This window comes from Pezoporus occidentalis, unplaced genomic scaffold (assembly GCF_034315485.1).
Source record: "Pezoporus occidentalis ecotype Australia unplaced genomic scaffold, CSIRO_AGI_Poc_V1 ctg93, whole genome shotgun sequence".
Taxonomy (NCBI): Eukaryota; Metazoa; Chordata; class Aves; order Psittaciformes; family Psittacidae; genus Pezoporus; species Pezoporus occidentalis.
Genome location: NW_026916294.1, coordinates 4,421,649 through 4,442,246, shown reverse-complemented (window position 1 = coordinate 4,442,246; position 20,598 = coordinate 4,421,649). Strand labels below are relative to the sequence as shown.

At 39.2% G+C, this 20,598-nt stretch overlaps 1 protein-coding gene across 9 annotated transcripts in view; it reads left to right on the top strand.

The window, feature by feature from the left end:
* Nucleotides 1-20,598, top strand: part of CDC42BPA (CDC42 binding protein kinase alpha) — a 180,000-nt gene that overhangs the window by 43,867 nt on the left and 115,535 nt on the right. For all 9 annotated transcript variants that reach the window (XM_062605756.1, XM_062605752.1, XM_062605753.1 and 6 more), the window contains exons 3-4: nt 13,710-13,801; nt 19,744-19,827. In XM_062605756.1, the coding sequence (XP_062461740.1) occupies nt 13,710-13,801; nt 19,744-19,827 (176 nt within the window). The remainder of the gene's footprint in view (nt 1-13,709; nt 13,802-19,743; nt 19,828-20,598) is intronic.

The following is a 20,598-nucleotide window of genomic DNA, read 5'->3' as shown; positions in this document are numbered from 1 at the left end:
AGGGTCAGGAAGTTGAGGATGTTGTATACTTATTACTTCCTTTTTATGGACTTGGACATGTCTCTAATACATGAGTGAACACACAATTTTCATTCTCTGAAGTGTCATTTCTTTAAATTCCTTTTTTAATGAACCCTTGTGCATGCAAATAAATTTCACAACCCAAATTCTGTCTTGTCTGAAGCTGGCAGTTCGCATCAGGGATGACAGTTACGTAGTCACAGGTATTCTGTTGATTCCAATAGAAGTTAAGTGCATTCTCCTGAGCATTTGGGCCCAAGACATCTTGAAAGCCCATTGCAGTCATTTCCTAAATTAATGTGTGTTAAATTATTTTCCTAGGAGAAGCATTCTGTGGATGTCCTGTTTCTAGAGAAAAGTTTCTCAGCTTCATAAAGTGAAATCTCACTTTCCTATTAATCGTCTTTTCCATATTTGTGTGTCAAAAGAAGTAGTAAATCAGAAGTTGTTACCCTTGGAGTTTGCCCAAACTTTATGCAAACTTTTTGGCTATTCATTCTTCTTCTAATAAAATACCAGTTTGCTAAAAGAGCTGGAGGGAGTAAATCGGTTCTCAAGCAGTTGTATACTGGTTATGCTGGGAGTCTGGATGCAGACTCCTGATTTAAAAAAAAAACAAAACCCACAAAACAGAGCAACCCCACAGAAGTAATTTCATGAGCAGAAATCACTAATAAAGCCGGGCTTCTGTTAGTGGTAACTTGTAGTTGATTGGAGTCCTCGAGTTAAAGGTTTTGTTGCAATTATAGCATCTGTATGGGAAGATGTCTGCTCCTGCCACTCCGTCTGGTCCCCAGGGAGTTTACTCAAAGAAATGAGGGGATGCTGTTGTAGGTTGTGTGAGCTCAGGTTTCTCTCCTGCCACCCACCTGCTTTTGTGGAGCATGCGAAAAGTGAATTGTCTGTGAAGCATCATCTGCTTACATCTCTCTGGTTCCAGGCAGGTGATGGGTAGTTGTTGAGAGGACACCTGGATGCAGACACGCGCTGTGACTGCAGGAATACTGCTGCTTTCATTTCTGTGTCACTCTCCTGAGAGGAATTCAAGTGTTTGTATCTGTAAGGGGTTTAGGTGGTGGTGATGATGCTTCATCGAAATCACTGATTTAAAAATAAATCCAGGTCTGTCTGAGAAGATTAAAATCAAATGTTTCTGAATACCATCTCTGTTACAAATCATTGAGGGCTGTATTCTGCTCCTCTGGTGTTTTGCTTTTTATGGACTAGCTGTAGAAAACGTACACAATAGTTATTGTAAACAGCAGCCTTCCTCTGGCCACTCTATGTAAAATTGTTAATTTATGGGCCATCATTATTCAACAAAATAACAAGAAAGTAGTCCCAGAATACCTTATTGTATGCAAGAGACCTTTCTATTGAGGCAGTTAGATAAGCAGCCCATTTCCTCTGAATGACTATTGCTAATGTTGCTCACAGTAGTTACTATATTGGGACTGAATTCAGGTTTGCCAGGTGTGTGGTTCTTATTGTACAGAAGTTTTATGAATGCACTTTGAGATAAACTGAGATTGTTTAAATAATCAGATGACTATTATATTTTTATGGTAAATAGAGAATGATTTGGGTGGAAGGAAGCATCAATCTAGAGTAGAAAGTTGGCAAGGGAGAGATAGGTATTAAAAGGTATGAGCTGTGGATGAGCCGGCAGTGTGTGCTTGCATCCCAGAAAGCCAACCATATCCTGGGCTACTTCAAAAGGAGCATGACCAGCAGGTCGAAGGAGGTGATCCTGCCACTCTACTCTGCTCTTGTGAGACCTCATTTGGAATACTGTGTGCAGTTCTGGTGTCCTCAACCTACAAAGGACATGGAACCATTGGAACAAGTCCAGAGGAGGGCCGCAAGGATGATCAGGGGACTGGAGCACCTCCTGTATGAAGATAGGCTGTTAAGCCTTGAAGAAGAGAAAACTGCATGGCGACCTCATAGCAGCCTTCCAATATCTGAAGGAAACCTATAGGGATGCTGGGGAGGGACTCTTCATTAGGGACTGTAGTGATAGGACAAGGGGTAATGGGTTAAAACTTAAACAGGGGAAGTTTAGATTGGATGTAAGGAAGAAATTCTTTCCTGTTAGGGTGGTGAGGCACTGGAATTGGGTTGCCCAAGGAAGTTGTGAATGCTCCATCCCTGGCAGTGTTCAAGGCCAGGTTGAACAGAGCCTTGGGTGACATGGTTTTGTGTGAGGTGTCCGTGCCCCATGGCAGAGGGGCTGGGACTGCATGATCTTAAGGTCCTTTCCAACCCTAGCTGTTCTATGATTCTATGAATCTGAGTTGTTGGAGGAAATGCATTTTGAGTTCTTGTATATGTGGCATACAAATGCTAAATTTTCCCTTATGCTTGACATAATATAGGCCTTAAGAATACTACATATAATTTTAGTAATCACTTTTATTTGCTACTATATAACTGGAGAAAAGCAGCAAATTCAGTTGTTCTTAAGCAATCCTGTGAAGCCAAGCTAAAACTAATAGGACTATTTCTGTGGTAAATTTTGAGTAAATGCAGCGTAAGGATCTAAAAATAGGTGTTACTGAGGGCAGGAGTTGCCACACTTTCCTAAGGATTTGAGATCAGAGCAAAACAGTGTTCACAGTGTGGGAGGAGAAATGTTACAGTTCACCTGTTTTCCATAATAATTAGGGAGTGCAGTGTGTTGTTATGGGACTAATCCAGGTTTGCTGACCCATTTGTCAAGAATGGTTTAAAAGTAACAAGCTCTGTTTTGCGATTGCATGGAGGAGTGCACTCATGACCCACACCTTCAGATAGAACTAATTCCAACATTTGATGCTTCATTATGACTAATGACTAATCATCATTTTTAGTAGTAGTATTTTGGTACTATTTCCTTATGGATAAGTGTTAAGAATTTCTAGGATGTGGATTGCAGAAAGTTTTGACCATCTTTCACACTGTTGTTGCCCCAGTTTAATATGTTGTTCAAGAACATGGCCTAGTGCCTGGAGGAAGAAGAGGTTTTATGACCAGGTGTTTGAACTGGGCACTTTTGCTGAACAGGGGGAGATGATGAAATAATGAGAAAAATGGGTTTAGTCATATAACGTGGAACATGCATTGTCCATACTGAAAAGAAATGTTTGTGTTTTACTCTGGGCTACTTAATTTGCTCTTTTGTGGTCTGTGGAACAAGGTGACATTTGGGAAAGTGAGCTACGAATTTGCCTCCCTAAAAGTATTTTTTTAATAGAAAAAAAACTTTTAGAAACTAATTCTAGAGTGAAAAGTAATGAATTCCTAGCATTCATTTTGCTTAGGACTTAAGACTTATATTTTCAATATGCTGTATTACCTTTAACTGGAATCTGTTGTTTTATTAGAGTGCAATTTCCATTCAAATATTTGTAAGTATCTAGACTGATAATATTTGAAGATTAGAAACAGCAACTTAGCGTGTGTTACTCACTTCTGAAGTGGTTCATTGAGGTAACTGGGTTCTGTCTCCAACAGCTGTGTTTGTATGAATTTGTGTTCTGAGCTCTTCTGGAAATGTGTCCAACTTCCTTATTATCCCATTATTTATCTCAAACTTCATTGTGCTGTGTCTTGCCATGAATTTTCCTTTCAAGTTTCTAGTAAACAAAACTTGGAGATAAAACTTGGGTAAAAAGCATTCAAAGAATTTTCAGAACTCGGTGAGCATTTCATGTATCACAACTTGGGAAACATTTCTTCTCCGATGCATTGAGTGCATGTGAGACCACTCTCCTGTTGGGGAAAAAGTACAGAACTTTGAAAAAAATGTCTGGAATTTGAAGATGAAGAACACTTTAATATTAATTCTTCTCTTTGATTAGTTTGTAGTTTGAAACTGAAGCACTTAATCCTTCATTTACAGGAAGAATGTTAATTTCACTTCCCTCCTCTTATCTTAAGCTGATAAAACCAAGTAATGGTATCTTGCTATAAAATTATTGTATTGCCTTAGAAAAATTGCCTTTTAGCAATGCAGCAATAAGCAAATGCTTTAATGTATGTAGCCTATCACAGCTGGCATTCAGTAATAAAACTGTTACCAGTGGGAGTAAGCTTCAGAGACAACTCTTAGTTGAAGCTCAGCCCTGCAAATCCATGCATATAAGAGTTCATGGTTTTGAGGCCTCTCGTTTCTGACTCATCATCAGTGGGGATACTGAAATAAACGTGCTCAGTATCATTACAGTCAGTTCAGATGTACTTCTTAGTGAATCCCTTCACTTGATACATTAGGAACTCTGAAAGCTTAATTTGAAACAATCATAGAATCATAGAATGTTTTAGGTTGAAATGGACCTTAAGGTCATCTAATTCCAACCCCCTCATGCTAGACCATGTCACCCAGGGCTCTGCCCAGTCTCGCTTCAAACACTGCCAGGGATGGGGCATTTACCACGTCTTTCGGCAACCTGTGCCAGTGCCTCACCACCCTCACAGTAAAGAACTTCTTCCTTATGTCTAACCTGAGCTTCCCTTGTTTAAGTTTGAACCCTTTATCCATTGTCCTATCGCTATAATTGAGAACCTTTTTATGTGTAGGTAATATAAGCATAAGGGGGTCTAAAACCTGAGCAGAGAAACTGAACAAAAAAAAGTAAGTTGAAGTTCTTCATAAAGAATTTGATCCATCATGGATCTGGGTTCTAGAATTACTCTTTACTGTATACTTGATAATACAGAGGAGATGTGGATCAAAGCAGAAAGGGCTGTGGTGCCAGTTTGAAGGCATTGGAAAATATATTTGTCATCTTCAAAATCAAGATTCTGTTGCAAGTTTGATTTATATTAATGGGAATCGTTGATCTCTTTTGAAGTAGCAATAGATTTTAATGATGCGACTGCACTGAAGATTGAATGATTAAAATTGCCAAGAGGTGAAATGTGGTCAAAATAAAAATATCTTAATCAGCATTATCTTACAGTGATCACTTAATCAGGAAGAAAATGAAGATGATGGTAGTTGAGAAATAGAGTGCCGGATCTGGTGCACAGCTAGGTACTTGAGCACTATAATGTGGCCTTTATTCTCAAGTGGGTCAAATCAAGTTTATTACAGGCAATTTACATTCTAATGGCACTGAACTGTCAAATGATTAATTATTTTTAAATTTTAATTATGTTCATTTTAAGGTAACTCTTTCAAAGTGCTGAAGTTTGAGGATCTTTGAAGAACTTTGAGTCCTGGTAGTTTAATAAAAGGACTAATGTTGAAGTCGTAATTTCCTAAAACACACCAAAACTAGGAGGAGTTCTTGAAACATGACCCAACAATGCTTTTTTTGTAATTGCTGTCTTGTTATCATGTCAGTGCAGAAGAACCAGACAGCACTGAACATGTTGATTGCATCACCCAGCTTGAATACAAGGAGCAAGCAAATTGAGTAGTTTGCAGTTCTTAGAGCAGAAGTAATAAAGGGCGATGGCATTAAAATGGTGTCAGATAGGTGTGGAGTGGAAACATTTCTGTGGATATAGGAAGGCTTTTTTTTTTTTTCTTCTTTGTGGTTGGGAACTTGAAATTGGAGTAGAAAGAAGCCATAAAGGCTGCGGTAAAGTGATAGAATGGTTTGGTTTGGAAAGGACCTTAAGATCACCTAGTTCCAACCTCCTGCCTTGGGCAGGGATGCCTCACTCTAAACCGTGTTGCCCAAGGTTCTGTCTAACCTGGCCTTGTATCTTTGCTTTCTGTTACGCTTAGAGTGCCTTAACGCTTGGAAGCAACGTTTTCCTGGGATGTATTAATGAAGTACAGTGCCATCTATTTTCTTGTACTAATTTCAGAGTAATCCATAGGATATATTAGACAGTGTAAAGCTAATGCAGGCAGTGTTCAGAAGTCACTTCTTAGTTATTTGCATCACAAATGCTATTTTAAAAATACATCTAATGACAATGAGTGGTTACTTCTAAAGAAAAATATGACTGGAAAACGTATATTTTTAGCCTAGGCCAGATTCCTCCTCATAATATTAAGTTCTTAGTAGCTTTTAATATTTCTATTTGACATATGTTTTGTCAAAGTAATTAATGCTTCTGAGTTTTTCACTTAATTTTAATGATTGTGCTTCAGTTTAATGTCAGGATTAGATCATGAGGGCAGGACTTAATATACCATCTAATGTTTCAAATGCTGTCCTTGAAGGTAAAATGTGCACTGTAATTATATGCATCTGCACAATATTCACTACCCAGCATTCTCCAGACCCCACTGGGGCTTTTGAGATGTTTTGCAATGCAAACACAAACAAGTGTCTGTGAAACCCACTGTATATGAAGTGCTTATGACTAAGTTTATGCCTTGCTTTTAAAGAGGAAACAAGGTATATTGTTATATCATTTGTTAGTTCATATGGTGGGCACTTGCCTTGCAGCATCCTGAAGAATTTGCCTGCTGTTAGAGCTCGGCTTCATCACCAGCCTTCTGCTCTGAGGCCCTTGCTAGGAAGTGTCTGCAATGATGTGCAGTGAATCTGGGGGCAAATGCACCATGATGGAGGAGTGAGAACAGAACTCAAGTGATTCATGTGCTGTGTGAGACATGACAGGTGTGCATTTTGACAAGTTCTAAGAGGAAGAGTGCTTGTAGAGTCTGATCACACCCATTCTCGCAAGATTTAGAGCTTTAAAAGTGCTTCAGTTTTACAGAGCTTTTACAGCTTTTTCCCTCAGAACTGAAAATGAATAATGTTAGTTGTTCACTAAGATCTAATGAAACTCCCTATCAGCAAAAAAAATCAAATGTCTGACCTTGGTATTTTTGCTTTATATAGATGACTGTAAGAAGTCTTTCCTTTTAATTAAGATTCTGAACTAGAAGGAAGGCAGGCTGATGTTGTGTAGCTCAAGTCCTGGTTTGTTAGTCATAAGTTAATGAGAAGAAAAGGCAATCCAGAGTAGTGGTGGTAAAGGGAGAAAAGGAATGCATCGGGGAATTTGAGAAAGGATGGTGGCAGGACATCATCACCAAAACTGGGACTTCAGAAGAGTGACTCCAGCAGGGTAGATTACAGTTTGAAAGGAAAAGAAAGAAATGGAGACCTAGCAGAACTTCTCTCAGGTGGTGGCTTTTGTGACTGGTAGGGAAATGGGATGGGGGCCATGAGCAGGTGAATACAAGAATCAGGTGAGGTAGAGATGTGGAGAGCACTGAGGAGGCTTTAGGCAGAAAGGATCAGGTGTGGTGGCAAAGCTGTGGGGACAGGACAAAGTGATACTGGGTAACAGGTCTTGTGGGAGAGATTAGGCCTGAGTAGTTGACAGGGAAAGCATTGGGATGAGGAGTCGTGGCAGCAAAGATGTGAAACTGGATCATGTATTTGTGAGAGGCAACAGAAGGGAGTGTAAATCAGGCTGCAGTATTACCCAGATGCTTGAGTATCCCTTAAAATTCTTCTTTCTCTAGCTTCATAAATGGAACATGAGACTCCTAAAGCACTGTGATGTACCTGGAAAACTGGGCAGGGGGCTTCGTTAGTGCTGGTCCCTGCAGGGAGTGACAACCTGCAGCACTGACCCTTCGGTCAGTGGGGATCACGGACTGGATGCCTGTGTTCCATGGACCAGAGAAGCTAGCTTTCTTCTAGTAAAGCACATCTGTGTTACTACAATGTGCAGCAAAATTTCTAGAATGGATTAATTTTTATTTTTTAACAAGGATTATTTGAATTATAAATAAAATACATATTAAAAGATGCAAAACCATAAATGCAGTAAAAAGGAAATGACAGAAATTACGATGCCTTCACCACTACCTTGAGAGAACACATATAGGCTGCCATTGTGGTTACAAAATACCTGTTCTTTAGCATGGAGGGCTGTTACTTGAAATGCAGTCATTCATTTTCTCTTTCTTTAGCTTCTCCCTCCCTGAAGTCTGCTGTGTGGTTGCACATATTTTGTTTATTGCATAATACTTAGTTTTTTCTGATATTCGTCAACATGTAATCTTTCACAAAGAGTAAGATAGTATTTTCCAAGAGCCTAGGCAGATTAGATGATACCTCTGCTTTGCCTAACAAAAAGCAATTCATTAAGGGACTAAATTTTACTTAAAGTATTAATTTTTGATTTGTGGTCTATTTTGATTTTTCAGAACATTTAGTAATTCTAAACACAGGTCTGACTGATTTTATTTACAGCTTAAATGTCCAGCATTTTTTGGCAGTCAGATACCAGCATAGTGAGTTACATGTCAAATAGTGAGGAATTTGAAGTTTAAACCTGACTGTCAGAAGTGTAATTTTAATTGACTTGTCTCCAGCTCTTTGACAGCATGAGGGATGAAGTCTAAGGAGCATTCTGCTTTATAAGCAAAGACCACCTTTCCCCTTTTCCTTTGTTAGCCTTTAATGTACTGAAATACCACAAAACTGTGTGCTCCTGATTTCCTTCCAGAGCATTTCCACGCTCTTTACTAGGTGAAACAGGAGTCCTATCATAAAGATTTTACTGACGGTGCTACAAAAACTGCATCAGAACTCCAATGCACAGCAGGCTGAATGAAAGTTTAATATTTCACTTTGCTGCTGGTATAATAATATTTAATTGGAGGGTGGTTTACTGAAATTTTTGTGACGAGAAAGAATGGTAATGTAAAAACTAATGGCCATGTCTTGTATTATGGAAGTGTTGCCCAGATCTGCAGTGGGTGTTTCATGAATGCAGGGCTTATTTTTCATCTGAGTCCAGGGAAGGAAAACCAGAGCTACTCTCGTATGTTTGGGGAAAGATCTTTTATTTCTCTCTGATTTTAAAGTGTCTGTTGAAGGATCTTTTGTGGGAGCTATAGCCAAAGATGTCTGGATGGTCTCCACTTGACCTAGATGAGGATAGATTACTTTTTCTTTTATCCAAGATGAATAAGATCCAAAATACTGTGTCTGTACCATAGTACAGGAATTTGTGGACATGCTTCTCATTCTTGGAAAATGCCAGATTCTTAAGTTGTACTTGCAGATGTTGGCAGTTAACTATTCATCAGGAAAAACATGTTAGAACTGTTATGAGGGAGCAAAACCCAAATCTTAACTGTTAAAACTGAGAATGGTATTTGCGGCTTGTATTTTTTTACATTGTCTGAACTAATGTTCTGTGGTTCAGCTGCTATCCCAGTTGACTACAGTGTTTTGCCCCTGGTTTCCTCCAGAGAGTTGGCAGAACCTGCAACAAAGCTGGGCTGTTATGCCAACCTTAGGTGGGTGGAGGGAAGAGATTTCTTTTCCATCTCAACTAAATGAGGCATTAAGCTGCGCTGCCTTGCTGTTCGTCATTGATTTCTGCTTTGTTTTGAGAAATACTGTTCATTTTGGGAGGAGTATTCTCTCACACCTCCTTTCTGAAACCTCCCGTTATGGTCCATCTTTACTCATTTACACATTTCAGGATCCACGCTGATAGAAGCCAGTGGAAAAGAAATACTTTGGGGTTGGACTGAGCCTGTAAAATAACAACACTTGTTAAATTCCTTCCAGGAACTTAGCAGAAATTTCGAAACTGGAGAATGCTTTCCAAAACAAGGCTATATAGATGGCTATTTTTTTTTTTTGTTTTCTTTTAAAAATATACTGTTTTCAAGGAGCGCATTAGGAAGAACCAGAGAGCCTTTTGGTGTTCTGTGAAGTGGCAGTCTCTTAGGTTAAGTGCGTGGGAAAGCTCTGTATGAATTTATATAATTACTTTTAACTAGTGAAGGAAAGAGGTTTTTGTCTTGAAATGGCAGCAGCTGGCTTCCTGTGCTGGTTGTTTTCTTTTCCAGTCTGTTTCCTTCATGATGAACTTTCACAATTGCTGTTGCCAGTTCTGGTGGATACAGCTTTTAATTTCTTTATCTTTGGCTTGATATGGGATTCTACGCTGAACAATGCAGCGGGCACAGGGCTGGGTTTGCTGTGCAATACCTGGATCACGTTTTAGAATCTCTTTGGGAAGTGACGTGCCAGTTCATGATCTGGTCTTCCATCTAAGCCTGTTTATCCATAAAGCAACTATGGCATCAGTGAGGGACTGAGACTTCCTAAATGCTGTCCTGTTATGTTTTGTTTTCTGTATAAGTCAGTTGTTAGGACCCATTTTCAATAGCTGCTCCAGGTCTGCATCACTTTCTTTAAACTGTAAACATGAGCTTCATCTCACTTGGATTAAATTTCAGGCCATGCTTATAGCAGCTCTGGTTTGCTGCAATGCTCTGCTGTAGAGCCAAAGTACACTATAGGAGGTGAGAGAGAAGAAAGTAAGAAGCTCATCACTAGCTCCCCTGCTCCCAGCCAGCAGGTTAGCCCTGAGAAATCTGAATGTCGGGGCTAGCTACCCCTGCCCAGGCTCTGCAGACAGAAACTGGGAGCTGGAGAGAGAGAGCCAGAGCAGGAGCATGACACTAACTTTACAAATAAAGCAGCCAATACTGCTCTTTTATTGTTTTGATGTTGTTTGGTATCACGTGTATAATCTCAGCACTAAACTGCATTGGGTTATCAACCATGTTGCTGTCCTCTCTGAGTCAGCTCTTCGGGTGATGGACTCTTTATCTCCAAGAGTTTTAAAATGAGACCCCCTGGTATTAAATGTGCTGTAAGTAATGCTGGTAACTGCTTCCTCTCCCAAAATATGATAAACAGACTGTTGAAGCTCAGTGTCACTACTGCAGAACCTGTTGTTTTGCCTCTCTTCTGCTGGGCAGTTGGAATAAAGTCCTTTGCAGGGCTGGGAGTGGAATGTGTGCTCCTCTCTGTGCCTAGTTTAGCAGCTGCAGTCCTGCCGCCTGTTTTTCTGTGTTTGACATGTTACTTCAGTTCAAGTTCTAGTCAGATTTTAAATGGAAACAAATGTAAATTTCAGACACTTGTATAATTCTCCTTTTACTGTTTGTTTTTTATAATTGCTTAAATGTATTATAAGCATAAATGGAATTACTAGCTAGAACATAAAACATGGGGAAGGACTGATAGAGACTTGAAGGAATAGTCATGACAGGTTCACCTTGTTTGGAAAAACAGCTTAGTTTACTACTTCTGCACATGGATTACCCCTGAGGGTGAATTGGGAGATAGGGATTTCTTGCCATGTGTAATTGAATAAGTGCAGTGAATCTTGCCAAGAGGGTGGTGGCTGCGTTTTCCCATGTAGGCTGAGATTAGAGGTATTAGACAGGTGGCTGGTGTTTTTGTAGAACAGCTTTTATAAGTAAAGTCTAATCAAAGAATCATAGAGTAGCAGGGTTGGAAGGGACCTCAAGGATCATCTGGTCCAACTTTTTTAGGCAAAGCATGACCCTAGACTAGACGTCCCAGGACCTGTCCAATTGAATCTTAAATGTGCCCACTGTTGTGGAATCCATCTCTTCCCTGGGGAGGTTATTCCAATATATCCGTCCCCTCCATGGTGATTGATAGCAACATAGAATAGTTTTCAGAGTAACCTTCTCTGTAGACTGCATGCATGACTTGTGAGATTGTGGCCATAGAGAACACGCTGGTAATTTTGAAAGCTTTATATGGTGAACTTTGGTTCCTGTTGAGTTAAAAGTCCAGGAGGAGCTGCAGGATGTGCTACCCTCTGGTTAGGAGGAGGAAGGATTAGATTTGGCACAGCCAACTGCTGGTCCATGATCTCCATCACACATTGCTAGCAACCTTGAAGAGAGGTGTCTGTGTAGGAAAAAATCAGTATCCCTCTGTGTATTTCTGTAGTTGAAGTACCAAAGGAAGTGCCTGACAGGCTGCAAAGACAGTGTGTCACTCTGGTATCAACAGTCAAGGAAACTGCAGCTTCTTCTGAAACAGGATGGTGTTTTCTGTTAATGTTATATGATGCTGGTCAAGGGGAATGTGGATGTGAGCTGGGGAAGGCTGTGTACTGGTGTGTTTTAGTAGAGACCCCTTTTGAGTACATTGCATTTTGAAAACCGTTCCTTGACCTTACGGTTTGCTGTCTTTATAACAGCTCATATGACATTGCCAAAGTAGCTGCAAAAAGTCTGCCTGTTAACCTCGTAGTCTGGAAAGCTGGCTGTATGAAGTGGCTGTCTGAAGATCTGCCTTCCAAGACCCTTGGCGAGGCCAAGTTTTCTGTACTTAAGATTACTGTTGCTGCAAGAACGGCAGATGTTTGCACAGCAGACAAACAACGCTGATGATAAAGCAAATTGACCTTTTATGGAACAAGCTATTTGGAGCACATTCCTAGGGCAATTCTTTTTTTACTTTCTTATTTTTCTTTCCTGTCTTTCTCTTTCTTCATCAAACTGCTTGGCTATATGTTGACATCTCTGTTGCTAGAGGTGATAACAAAAATTAGAGATGAGTTTACAACACTACAAACCTCATCCAAACCTTTTTTTGTCAGCTGTATTTTACTGAAGTACTTCTAATGGTGTTTATTTTTCCAGTGTCCCTATGGGAACCCTGGAAAATTTCAAAATGTAATAATTAAAGAATGACAGGCCTTTCCTTACAATATAAAGCGAGGGAGAGTTTTGTGGTTTAAACAGCTATGCTGGTGCTTGTTAACAAGATATTTTGCCTTGTAATCTAGCCAGGCTTATAATGGTCAAAAAATGTTGAAGTTGAGAACTGCAAGTTTGTTTTCAATCAGTTGTTTTTCAAGTTAAAAGGCTTTAATGGCTTGCTCTAATTTGTCCAGTAGTATTAATGTTTGTATTAAATCACGTGGTACAGTACAGCTGAGGCTGTCCTAGTAAGGCTGTACATTGTGTTGTTGCTTACTTTCTCCGATTGCAAAACTTTTTTTTAAGGTATAAAACATAAATTGAAAGTTTGAGGAATCTCTGAACTTGAATAATATACTTCTGTTGAAATTACATTTTAAAAGTAACATTATTTAATTGTATAATTAAATCTTTTAAATAAAACTATTACAAATTTAAAGTAAAAATACCACTGCAGGGAAAGCCTCAGCACTGTATGGCTGCATCTTTACTCTTAGTAGCTAAACACTGTTTTTTTAACTGTGAGCTGATGGTCCTGTAATTATAGCAAATGTAACTCCTGGTAGAGAATTGATTCCTGGCATCTGGGGGATGTTAGAAAAATTGAATAAGTTCGAACTTTGGAACCTCTGAGACCTTTTAAAAGGTTTTCATCCAGTGCACCACTAACATTACCGGAGCTGTGCTAAGTGTCCCCTGTCCTGAAGAAGTCATCTCCAGAAATACTGCATGCTGGATCATCTAGGCCAATATTGCCCTTCCAGTTGTCACTTGTCAGCATTTTAGTTTTTCATGGAATACAATATTGTTTTGCACTTTGGCAGATAAAATAATACTGTCCAGACTGAACTCTTCATTATGGCACGCTTTGCTTTTGCAACTGTAGTTAACAACCTAAAAGACTGTAAAGAAATTTACAGCTTGACTCTTTGTCCCCTCTGCCCCCCAGCCTTTAAATTTAAAAGAAGCAAAAGAAGGCTTACTGCGTAAGCCTTTTCTCACAGTACTTTTGGCTTAGTTCTTACTTCTCATTATTTCTAGCTTTAAAATTCATTATATTACATTATGGAATATAGGTGAATAAGCAAAATGGTCTGTTGTTTTCAGGGCTTTTATTACATCTATTTTAAATTGCTGTTACCTTGTTTGGTGTTTCATTTCTGGTGTGCTGGGGTTGTTTTTGTTTTGTTCTTTTTGAATGATTGATATTTTTCCTTTGTTTCAGCCAAACCTTTTACATCTAAAGTGAAACAGATGCGACTCCATAAGGAAGATTTTGAAATCCTAAAGGTGATTGGTCGAGGAGCCTTTGGGGAGGTATGTACATGAGGGAGGTGGAAGGAAGGGTTGGAACAATCTTCTTGCACATCTGCAGCACCGAGGAGAGACAGTTAATAGAAATAGACTGATGCACAGGTTTTTACATTATTTAGCCATAATGGATATTGTAGGCCCACTTCATGTTTGATACGAGTACATTTTCATTTATACATTCTTTGACAGCTCTTTTTAAGTCTTATGTTTTGAGAGAAGGCAAGTTCCCATGAATTCAACTGCCTGATGATAAATCATTTGCTTGTCTGCAATTCTTTCCAGTCAGCAGGCCAGGGAGTTACTGATGGTATAAAGATTTAGCCATTTTTAATCATCCTAATAGCAAAATGGTCTAAAAGTAATTTTCAGCAACTTGAACCGCCAAATTTTGATATTGATGTTCTAAGAACACTGAGAAACCTCTTCACTCCTGTCACTTTGTTTTCTGTTTTTGATGAATCTTTGAATGTTTTTCCTGTAGTTTTCCTGTTAGTTTCTTTTTCAGTTTTCATCTACTGCTATCTAACTATACATTTTTTTTGCCGCTTCTGATTAAGCAGTCTCTTATTTGAAGTCATCAAAGAAGGCTTTTCATCACCAGGCTTTATACTAGGCATGCCACATTAGAGAGGTTGAGGAAACTGGAATAAATAAACATTAGCTTTCTGCCCCTTCTTAATTGTGTTAGGTGCATGCGCTTTGTTTTTCATGCAGGACGCTATGTATGTAGAAAGAGCAGCCTAATGTGTAACAGTGCCTTAATTTTTGCTAGCCAAATATACTACAGATGGGGATAGTGGATAAAGCTTCTGCAGAAGGTTCTCTGTACTGCCTGAAAAATATGTGTGGACTGAAATCCAAAATACATTTTCTGAGTGGTATCTTAATTGCTTTTGCAACTGAAAATAGTTTGTTGGTTTTTTGGGTTTTCTGTTTATTTTTTCCCAGTTCTCTTTTGTATGACAGCTTTTCTGGAGGCTCTGTGGCATGTGACAGTTGGTTTTATGTTCACTTAAATGTTTCCATCATGTGTAAAAATTAGTCTTTATTAGTCTGTGGTTACGGAAGAACAGACTTCCATAGGTAGTATGTTAAGGAGTAGGAATTTTTACCGTAGTTTATGTCATATGCAGATATCGTCCTTGGGCAATTAACATTAAAAAAGCAGTATTTATTTAGCCACCTTAGCACTTTTGTTTGGTTTTGCTTCATCTGCAGTAACGCTCCTTTTTAAAGGAGGCTGAAGGCTGAAGTTACACATGTCTTTAGTCTAAACCACAAAGAATGTCACATTCTCCATTTTGATGTAAACATTTCTGCTTAAAACGTGAACTTTTCTCTGTGCTGCCATAACTGTTGCAGCCGAGTCCACGCACAGATTGTATAAGGTGTCGGAAGTTGCTGATGTGAGTGCTTTCTTGTGAGAAGAATCATGTGTGAAACCTGCCATATATTGTGTTTTAAAGAGAAGTCATTTTTGTCTGCTAAATCAGCATCAAACTCCACAGGAGCTAAACCACAAAAACCCTTTAGTTCTTTCTCAGGAAGCTTTGTGGTGAATCATCCCATGAACATTGAGAGGATAACTTTTGCCATTCTCTTCTGGGGGCAGTCTGTGCAATTGGTTAGTTATCCTCTGTTAGGAACGGTGTCTCTTTCAAATTCCTTATCTGAGAATGATAGCATGACTCAGCTGTCAAAATCTTCAGTAAGGGGAAAATTGAAGTTCTCAGTTGAAGATGTTTGGGTTTGTGTGTTATTAAAGTAGGACTGACAAATATTTGCAAGGATATATGTTAAATTTTCTTACCCCATAGAATGGTTTGGGTTGGAAAGGACCTTAAGATCATCCAGTTCCAGTCCCCCTGCCATGGGCAGGCACACCTCACACTAGACCATGTCATCCAAAGGCTCTGTACGGCCTGACCTTGAACACAGACAGGTATGGAGCATGTGCCACTTCTTTGGGCAGCCTGTTCCAGTGTCTCACCACCCTCACAGTAAAGAACTTATTTATATGCAGTCTGAACTTCCCCTGTTCTAGTTTGAATCCATTGCCCCTTGTCCTAATGCTCTGGTCCCTGATGAAGAGTCCTTCTCCAGCATCCCTGGCAACTTTCAAGCCCTACACAGACATTTGTCTAAGAATAAGAATTCCTATTAAATTACTAATGTTCCCTTAAAATAACCCATAAATATCCAAGTAATGTTATAAAGAAGGCCACCAAATTTTCCTGGTACTTAAGCCACCAAAAGCTATATTAATATAAAATTGCAAAACGTGTATGATACAGTAAACTGCAGTTGGTTTACTGAGACAGATTAAGAAATCTGGAAGAATGCATTTTCTTTCCAGCAAACTATAAATGAGACCGAGGTTGCTTTAGGTTACTGGGAGGAGTAATTTTTGTCTCCTGAATCAACATAATTCTGAAGTTGTGTAGACTACAAAGTTGCTGCAGGTTTTCTTTGGCACAGCCTCAGACTTGTTCTTATTTTGATTTTACACTACTCAATTTCTTCAATTTGCATAGTCAAGAAATCTTTCCCTTTTTGTTTTTACAAGTTTGATGTAGACACAGAGTAGTTGAAACTAGTTATTGCTTAAACTGTAAGAGTTCATTGTTCCTAGTTTTCCTTTTCCCCTTAACCCTACTTGCTGCTGGTCTGAGAATGATTCCTTTTTGTCAAATTAATGACATGCCTCTTCCCACTGCATGCATACATTTAACTTATTTCAGATTTTCTGTAAGAGTCTTCAGAAAACACATATGTTTTGCTTGGAGGATTATCCTGGTAAAATTAATAACATGAGCATTAAGTGTTTCATTGTGCTGGCTTCATGAAGCATGGTTTGAAAAACATAACTAAACAAGGTGACTTGAAACTTGGGAGTTGAAGAAAGCTGTGAGGAAAGGTGAAGCCACTGGGCAACAGCAAAACTCTCAGCAGTATGAAGTGCAGCCTGTTAAAGGTTCTAGCTAACACCAGAGTTTACAGTTCATTCTGTTACTGCTTAAAAACCCCCAAAGTTCAGTGTTTGCTTGCGCAACCAAATATTGTGTCATTATGTTGTTGATATTTTGAAGATGATGAATTCTGTATGTCTGAGAACTAGTTAGTTACTGCTGAGTTTTGGCATCCAGTTATGAAGAGTAAAGTTCCCTCCTCCTGTACCTGGAGGATTGCCTGCTCTTGATGAACGAGGAAACCAGTGCTGATGTGGGGTGGTTGTGGGGTTTTTTTGTGTTTTTTTCATTTCAATTTGAGTAGGTTCTGATTTAGCTTTTTTCCTGATGACGGCTGTTGTTGCTTTTTAAGCAAAAGAAATGTGCAGACATGTACCGTAGAGACAAGTAGCTGAGTTAGGGGGAGAAGGAGTTTGACCGCATGCCAGGCTGTACTGCTGTTTGTGGGAAACACAGAAAACTCTTGGAAGGATGGGAAAAAAAACCTCTATCTGCCTAGACCAAGATGTTTACATCAGCACATACCAATCATTTTTTGTTGGGCTGCTCACAGGAAAATATAAATTTATAAAACCCCAACCTTTAAAAGTCAGATTTTAAGAGATTCCAGTGGCAAGACATTTCAGGAGAGCTAGACAGGAATGATGACCCTTTCTTCTTGACAACTTCACTGCAGAAGGGAGACGATCAAAACAGCGCTCTGTGTGTATTTGGACCTTTGTGTGCATAGTATACCCTTCACCGTGTGTATGTAAACACTGCCTGGGGCTATAATGATGTTTTACATGTTATTCGTTACAATTAGAAACTGCATCAGGCTGCTCCTTGCTGAAGTGTCAGGTTTTTCCTTCCCAGGCCTGAAATAAGCATTTTAGAATTCACTTCCATTAAATCACTGAGACACCCCCCCAGAAAGATGCTCGGGGCTGGAAAATGATGATGTTCATGATCTTTTTTTTGTGTGTGTGTGTGTTGGTTATTGATATGGAATAACATTAATGGCTTTCACAGACTAAAAGAGTGCTTCTGACTGATTGTAAACACAGCTGGTAAACATGGATCTATGTTTGTTCTTTAGTCACTCTTCAGTAGTATTACACATTCACAGAACTATCAAGCCCTTGATCTTGTCATTGAAGAACACTCCAGCTGTTAACCAGAGGCAGTGCTGTAGCTCTTTTGGTTGTGTCCAAGTGAATGTTGTGTAATTAACGGGTGCCTTTCAGTAACTAAGCCTTTTGCACAATAACACAGCCTTTCACTGAGCGTGCTACAGGCAAGAAATGAAATCCTGAAGCTGGACTTGAAATACATGTATTATCTTGTGCCTCTGGCTGCCCATACAACAGCAGTTAATGGTGGGGAAAAACTCATTTTTCATGCTGGGCAGCAGCAGCAGTAGAGTCAGCTCTGGGACCAACCAGTTAATCTTTCCTTACAACAGTGCCAAAACCTGTAAAGGTATAAGGGCAGAATCACGTTGTAGCTTCGTGTCAGAGGCTGCCTCATGTAGGCGAGGTTGCTGTCATCTAAGATATGATACAGTTTGAACACTGACTAGTTTGATGTTAAGGATTTTTCCTCCTGCCATTTCTCATTAAAAATTGATACAGATAAGGCTTGCCACAGTTTCAGGCTAGTTTTAGCTAGTAAAGTAATGGGAGACTCAAGATTCAAATCAGCCTTGTGGGTTATATATCACTGCAGAAGATTCATCTTTCCTGCCTGAAGAAGACTCTGTTGCTCAGTCTTGGGGTACCATGCACAGGAGAATGTGTAATTCTTTATGAATTAAAATGAGATTATAGTCTAAAGTAACAATGTTTTTATGATTTGAATCTGCAAGTACCTTAAGGGGACCCAAGTCTGGACTCGAGCCTTAGTTTTTATGTGTGAAGTAATGTTTGAATATTTCAGTTCATAAGCAAGTCTAAACAAGTCAATGTGGTACCTTTCTGCTTTCGCTCCTTTTTTTATCTCCCGCCACTTCCACCCCCCTGCAACCTCAGACAGCAGCAGTGTCAAGAGCAGGGCTGATAATGCACTGCTGCACATACTGGAAGTGACAGCTGCTTCGTCTCTGAATCTGTAGCTTAAGCAGGAGCCATGCTTTTAGCTATGCTTTAGTTTAGACATCTGATTGTTGCAGTCCTTCAGCCTGCACTTTTGCCATGTTCGTGAAGCTGTTACAGCTGATGACACATTTGAAGATGGTTGTAAGAGGTTTGCATGACACTTCCTTCGAACTGTCTGATGCTGTATTTTCTGTTATCACTGTCTTCACACATAGCTGGTTTACTGATGATGAAAGGCATATAGGATTCAGCCTTAGTATTGCTTTGTCACTGGCCTGCAGGATGAAGATGGTGATAATTTGTGTGATGTGTTGGTTTGTAACTAGATGCACACAGAAATAAACTTCTATCTGCTTAATACTGAAGATGTATTTGAAAAGGGAGAGGCAGAATGAGATAGTTGGAGAATGGTTGTTAAAATGTGTTCATTGTTAAACTTTTAAGTGTTTGGGATGGTACTCTAGTGGTCAGATTTAATCTGGATCAGCAGCTCTGAGTCTGTGGCATATTCATGGCCATTTTGGGAAAGACGCTGAGCTTTCTGTACCCAGGGAAGCCTGAACTGTGGAAACGTTCAGTGTAAATTTCCCTCCCTTTTTCCTAAAACTATTCCATGGTATTCCAAACTATTATTATAGCTAAACAAAAGTGCAGTATTCTCGGAAAAGGACTGTGTCAACTTTCTTAATATTCCATAGGCCTATGGCATCTAGTGTTTCAGAAGCAATGAGAGGGAGGGGGCTTGTGTTTCTGTTTACTTCTCTAGAAAATGTGGATTTCACTGTTTCCCTGCCACTGACATAGACATGATGAAAGAGCTCATTGAACTTCAGGTTTCATAAAAATGGAAAAAATGTGTTGTTGTGTTTTAACTTATTTATCTTTCATTTCTCTTTTCCAGGTTGCAGTAGTAAAACTGAAGAATGCAGATAAGGTTTTTGCCATGAAGATACTTAATAAGTGGGAGATGCTGAAGAGAGCTGAAGTAAGATGACAGTAATGTTTTCTATAATCATGCCTCCTCTTATTCTGCTGAATTATTACTTCTCTTTCCACCAGACTCCGAATATAGAGGGATTGAGGAGGTGCTTCACTGCTTTCTGACAATATGAAGATTAAAATAAGCTTAAAGCAGTTCATCAGAATCTTGACTGATGTGGGACTGTATGGTATAGATGCCAGACCTTTTCTTTAGTTGCCCCAGAATTACTGACTGTATGAGCAACCTTTTAATGCATTTATTCCAGTTAGGAATGTCTTTAGCAAGTATTTTCCACTGTGAAAAGGTAATTACCGAGCTATAAAAAGGTAATTACTGAGCTATAACTCAACAAACCTATTAATTTATCATTAGTTAGAACTTTGTCAAGGTCCAGTTTGTAGACTGAAAAATCAGAAAGATAAAAGTTTCAAATTAATTTGAGTGTATGTTTCCTAAAAATGTCCATTTGCAGAAATCAGTGATGAAAAGTTCCCCATTCAAGCTTGAGCTCATTCTGTGTATTGAAAAAGGTGGAAAGCTCTTTCACTAGTCCTATTTTGCCTTGGGATCCTACTTCTGTTAAACGACTCTTCATAAAATCTTGGATACCTTTCTCTGGATTCCTTTGGAAAGGAACTTTAGAAATGCAGTCTACACCTGAAGACTTGCATATGAATTTTAAACAGAACATGTATCGAACTCTTTTAAATCAGTTTGAAATTCTTCATCTAGGCATACTAAAAATAAACTACCTAAAAAATAGGCTCATAAAAA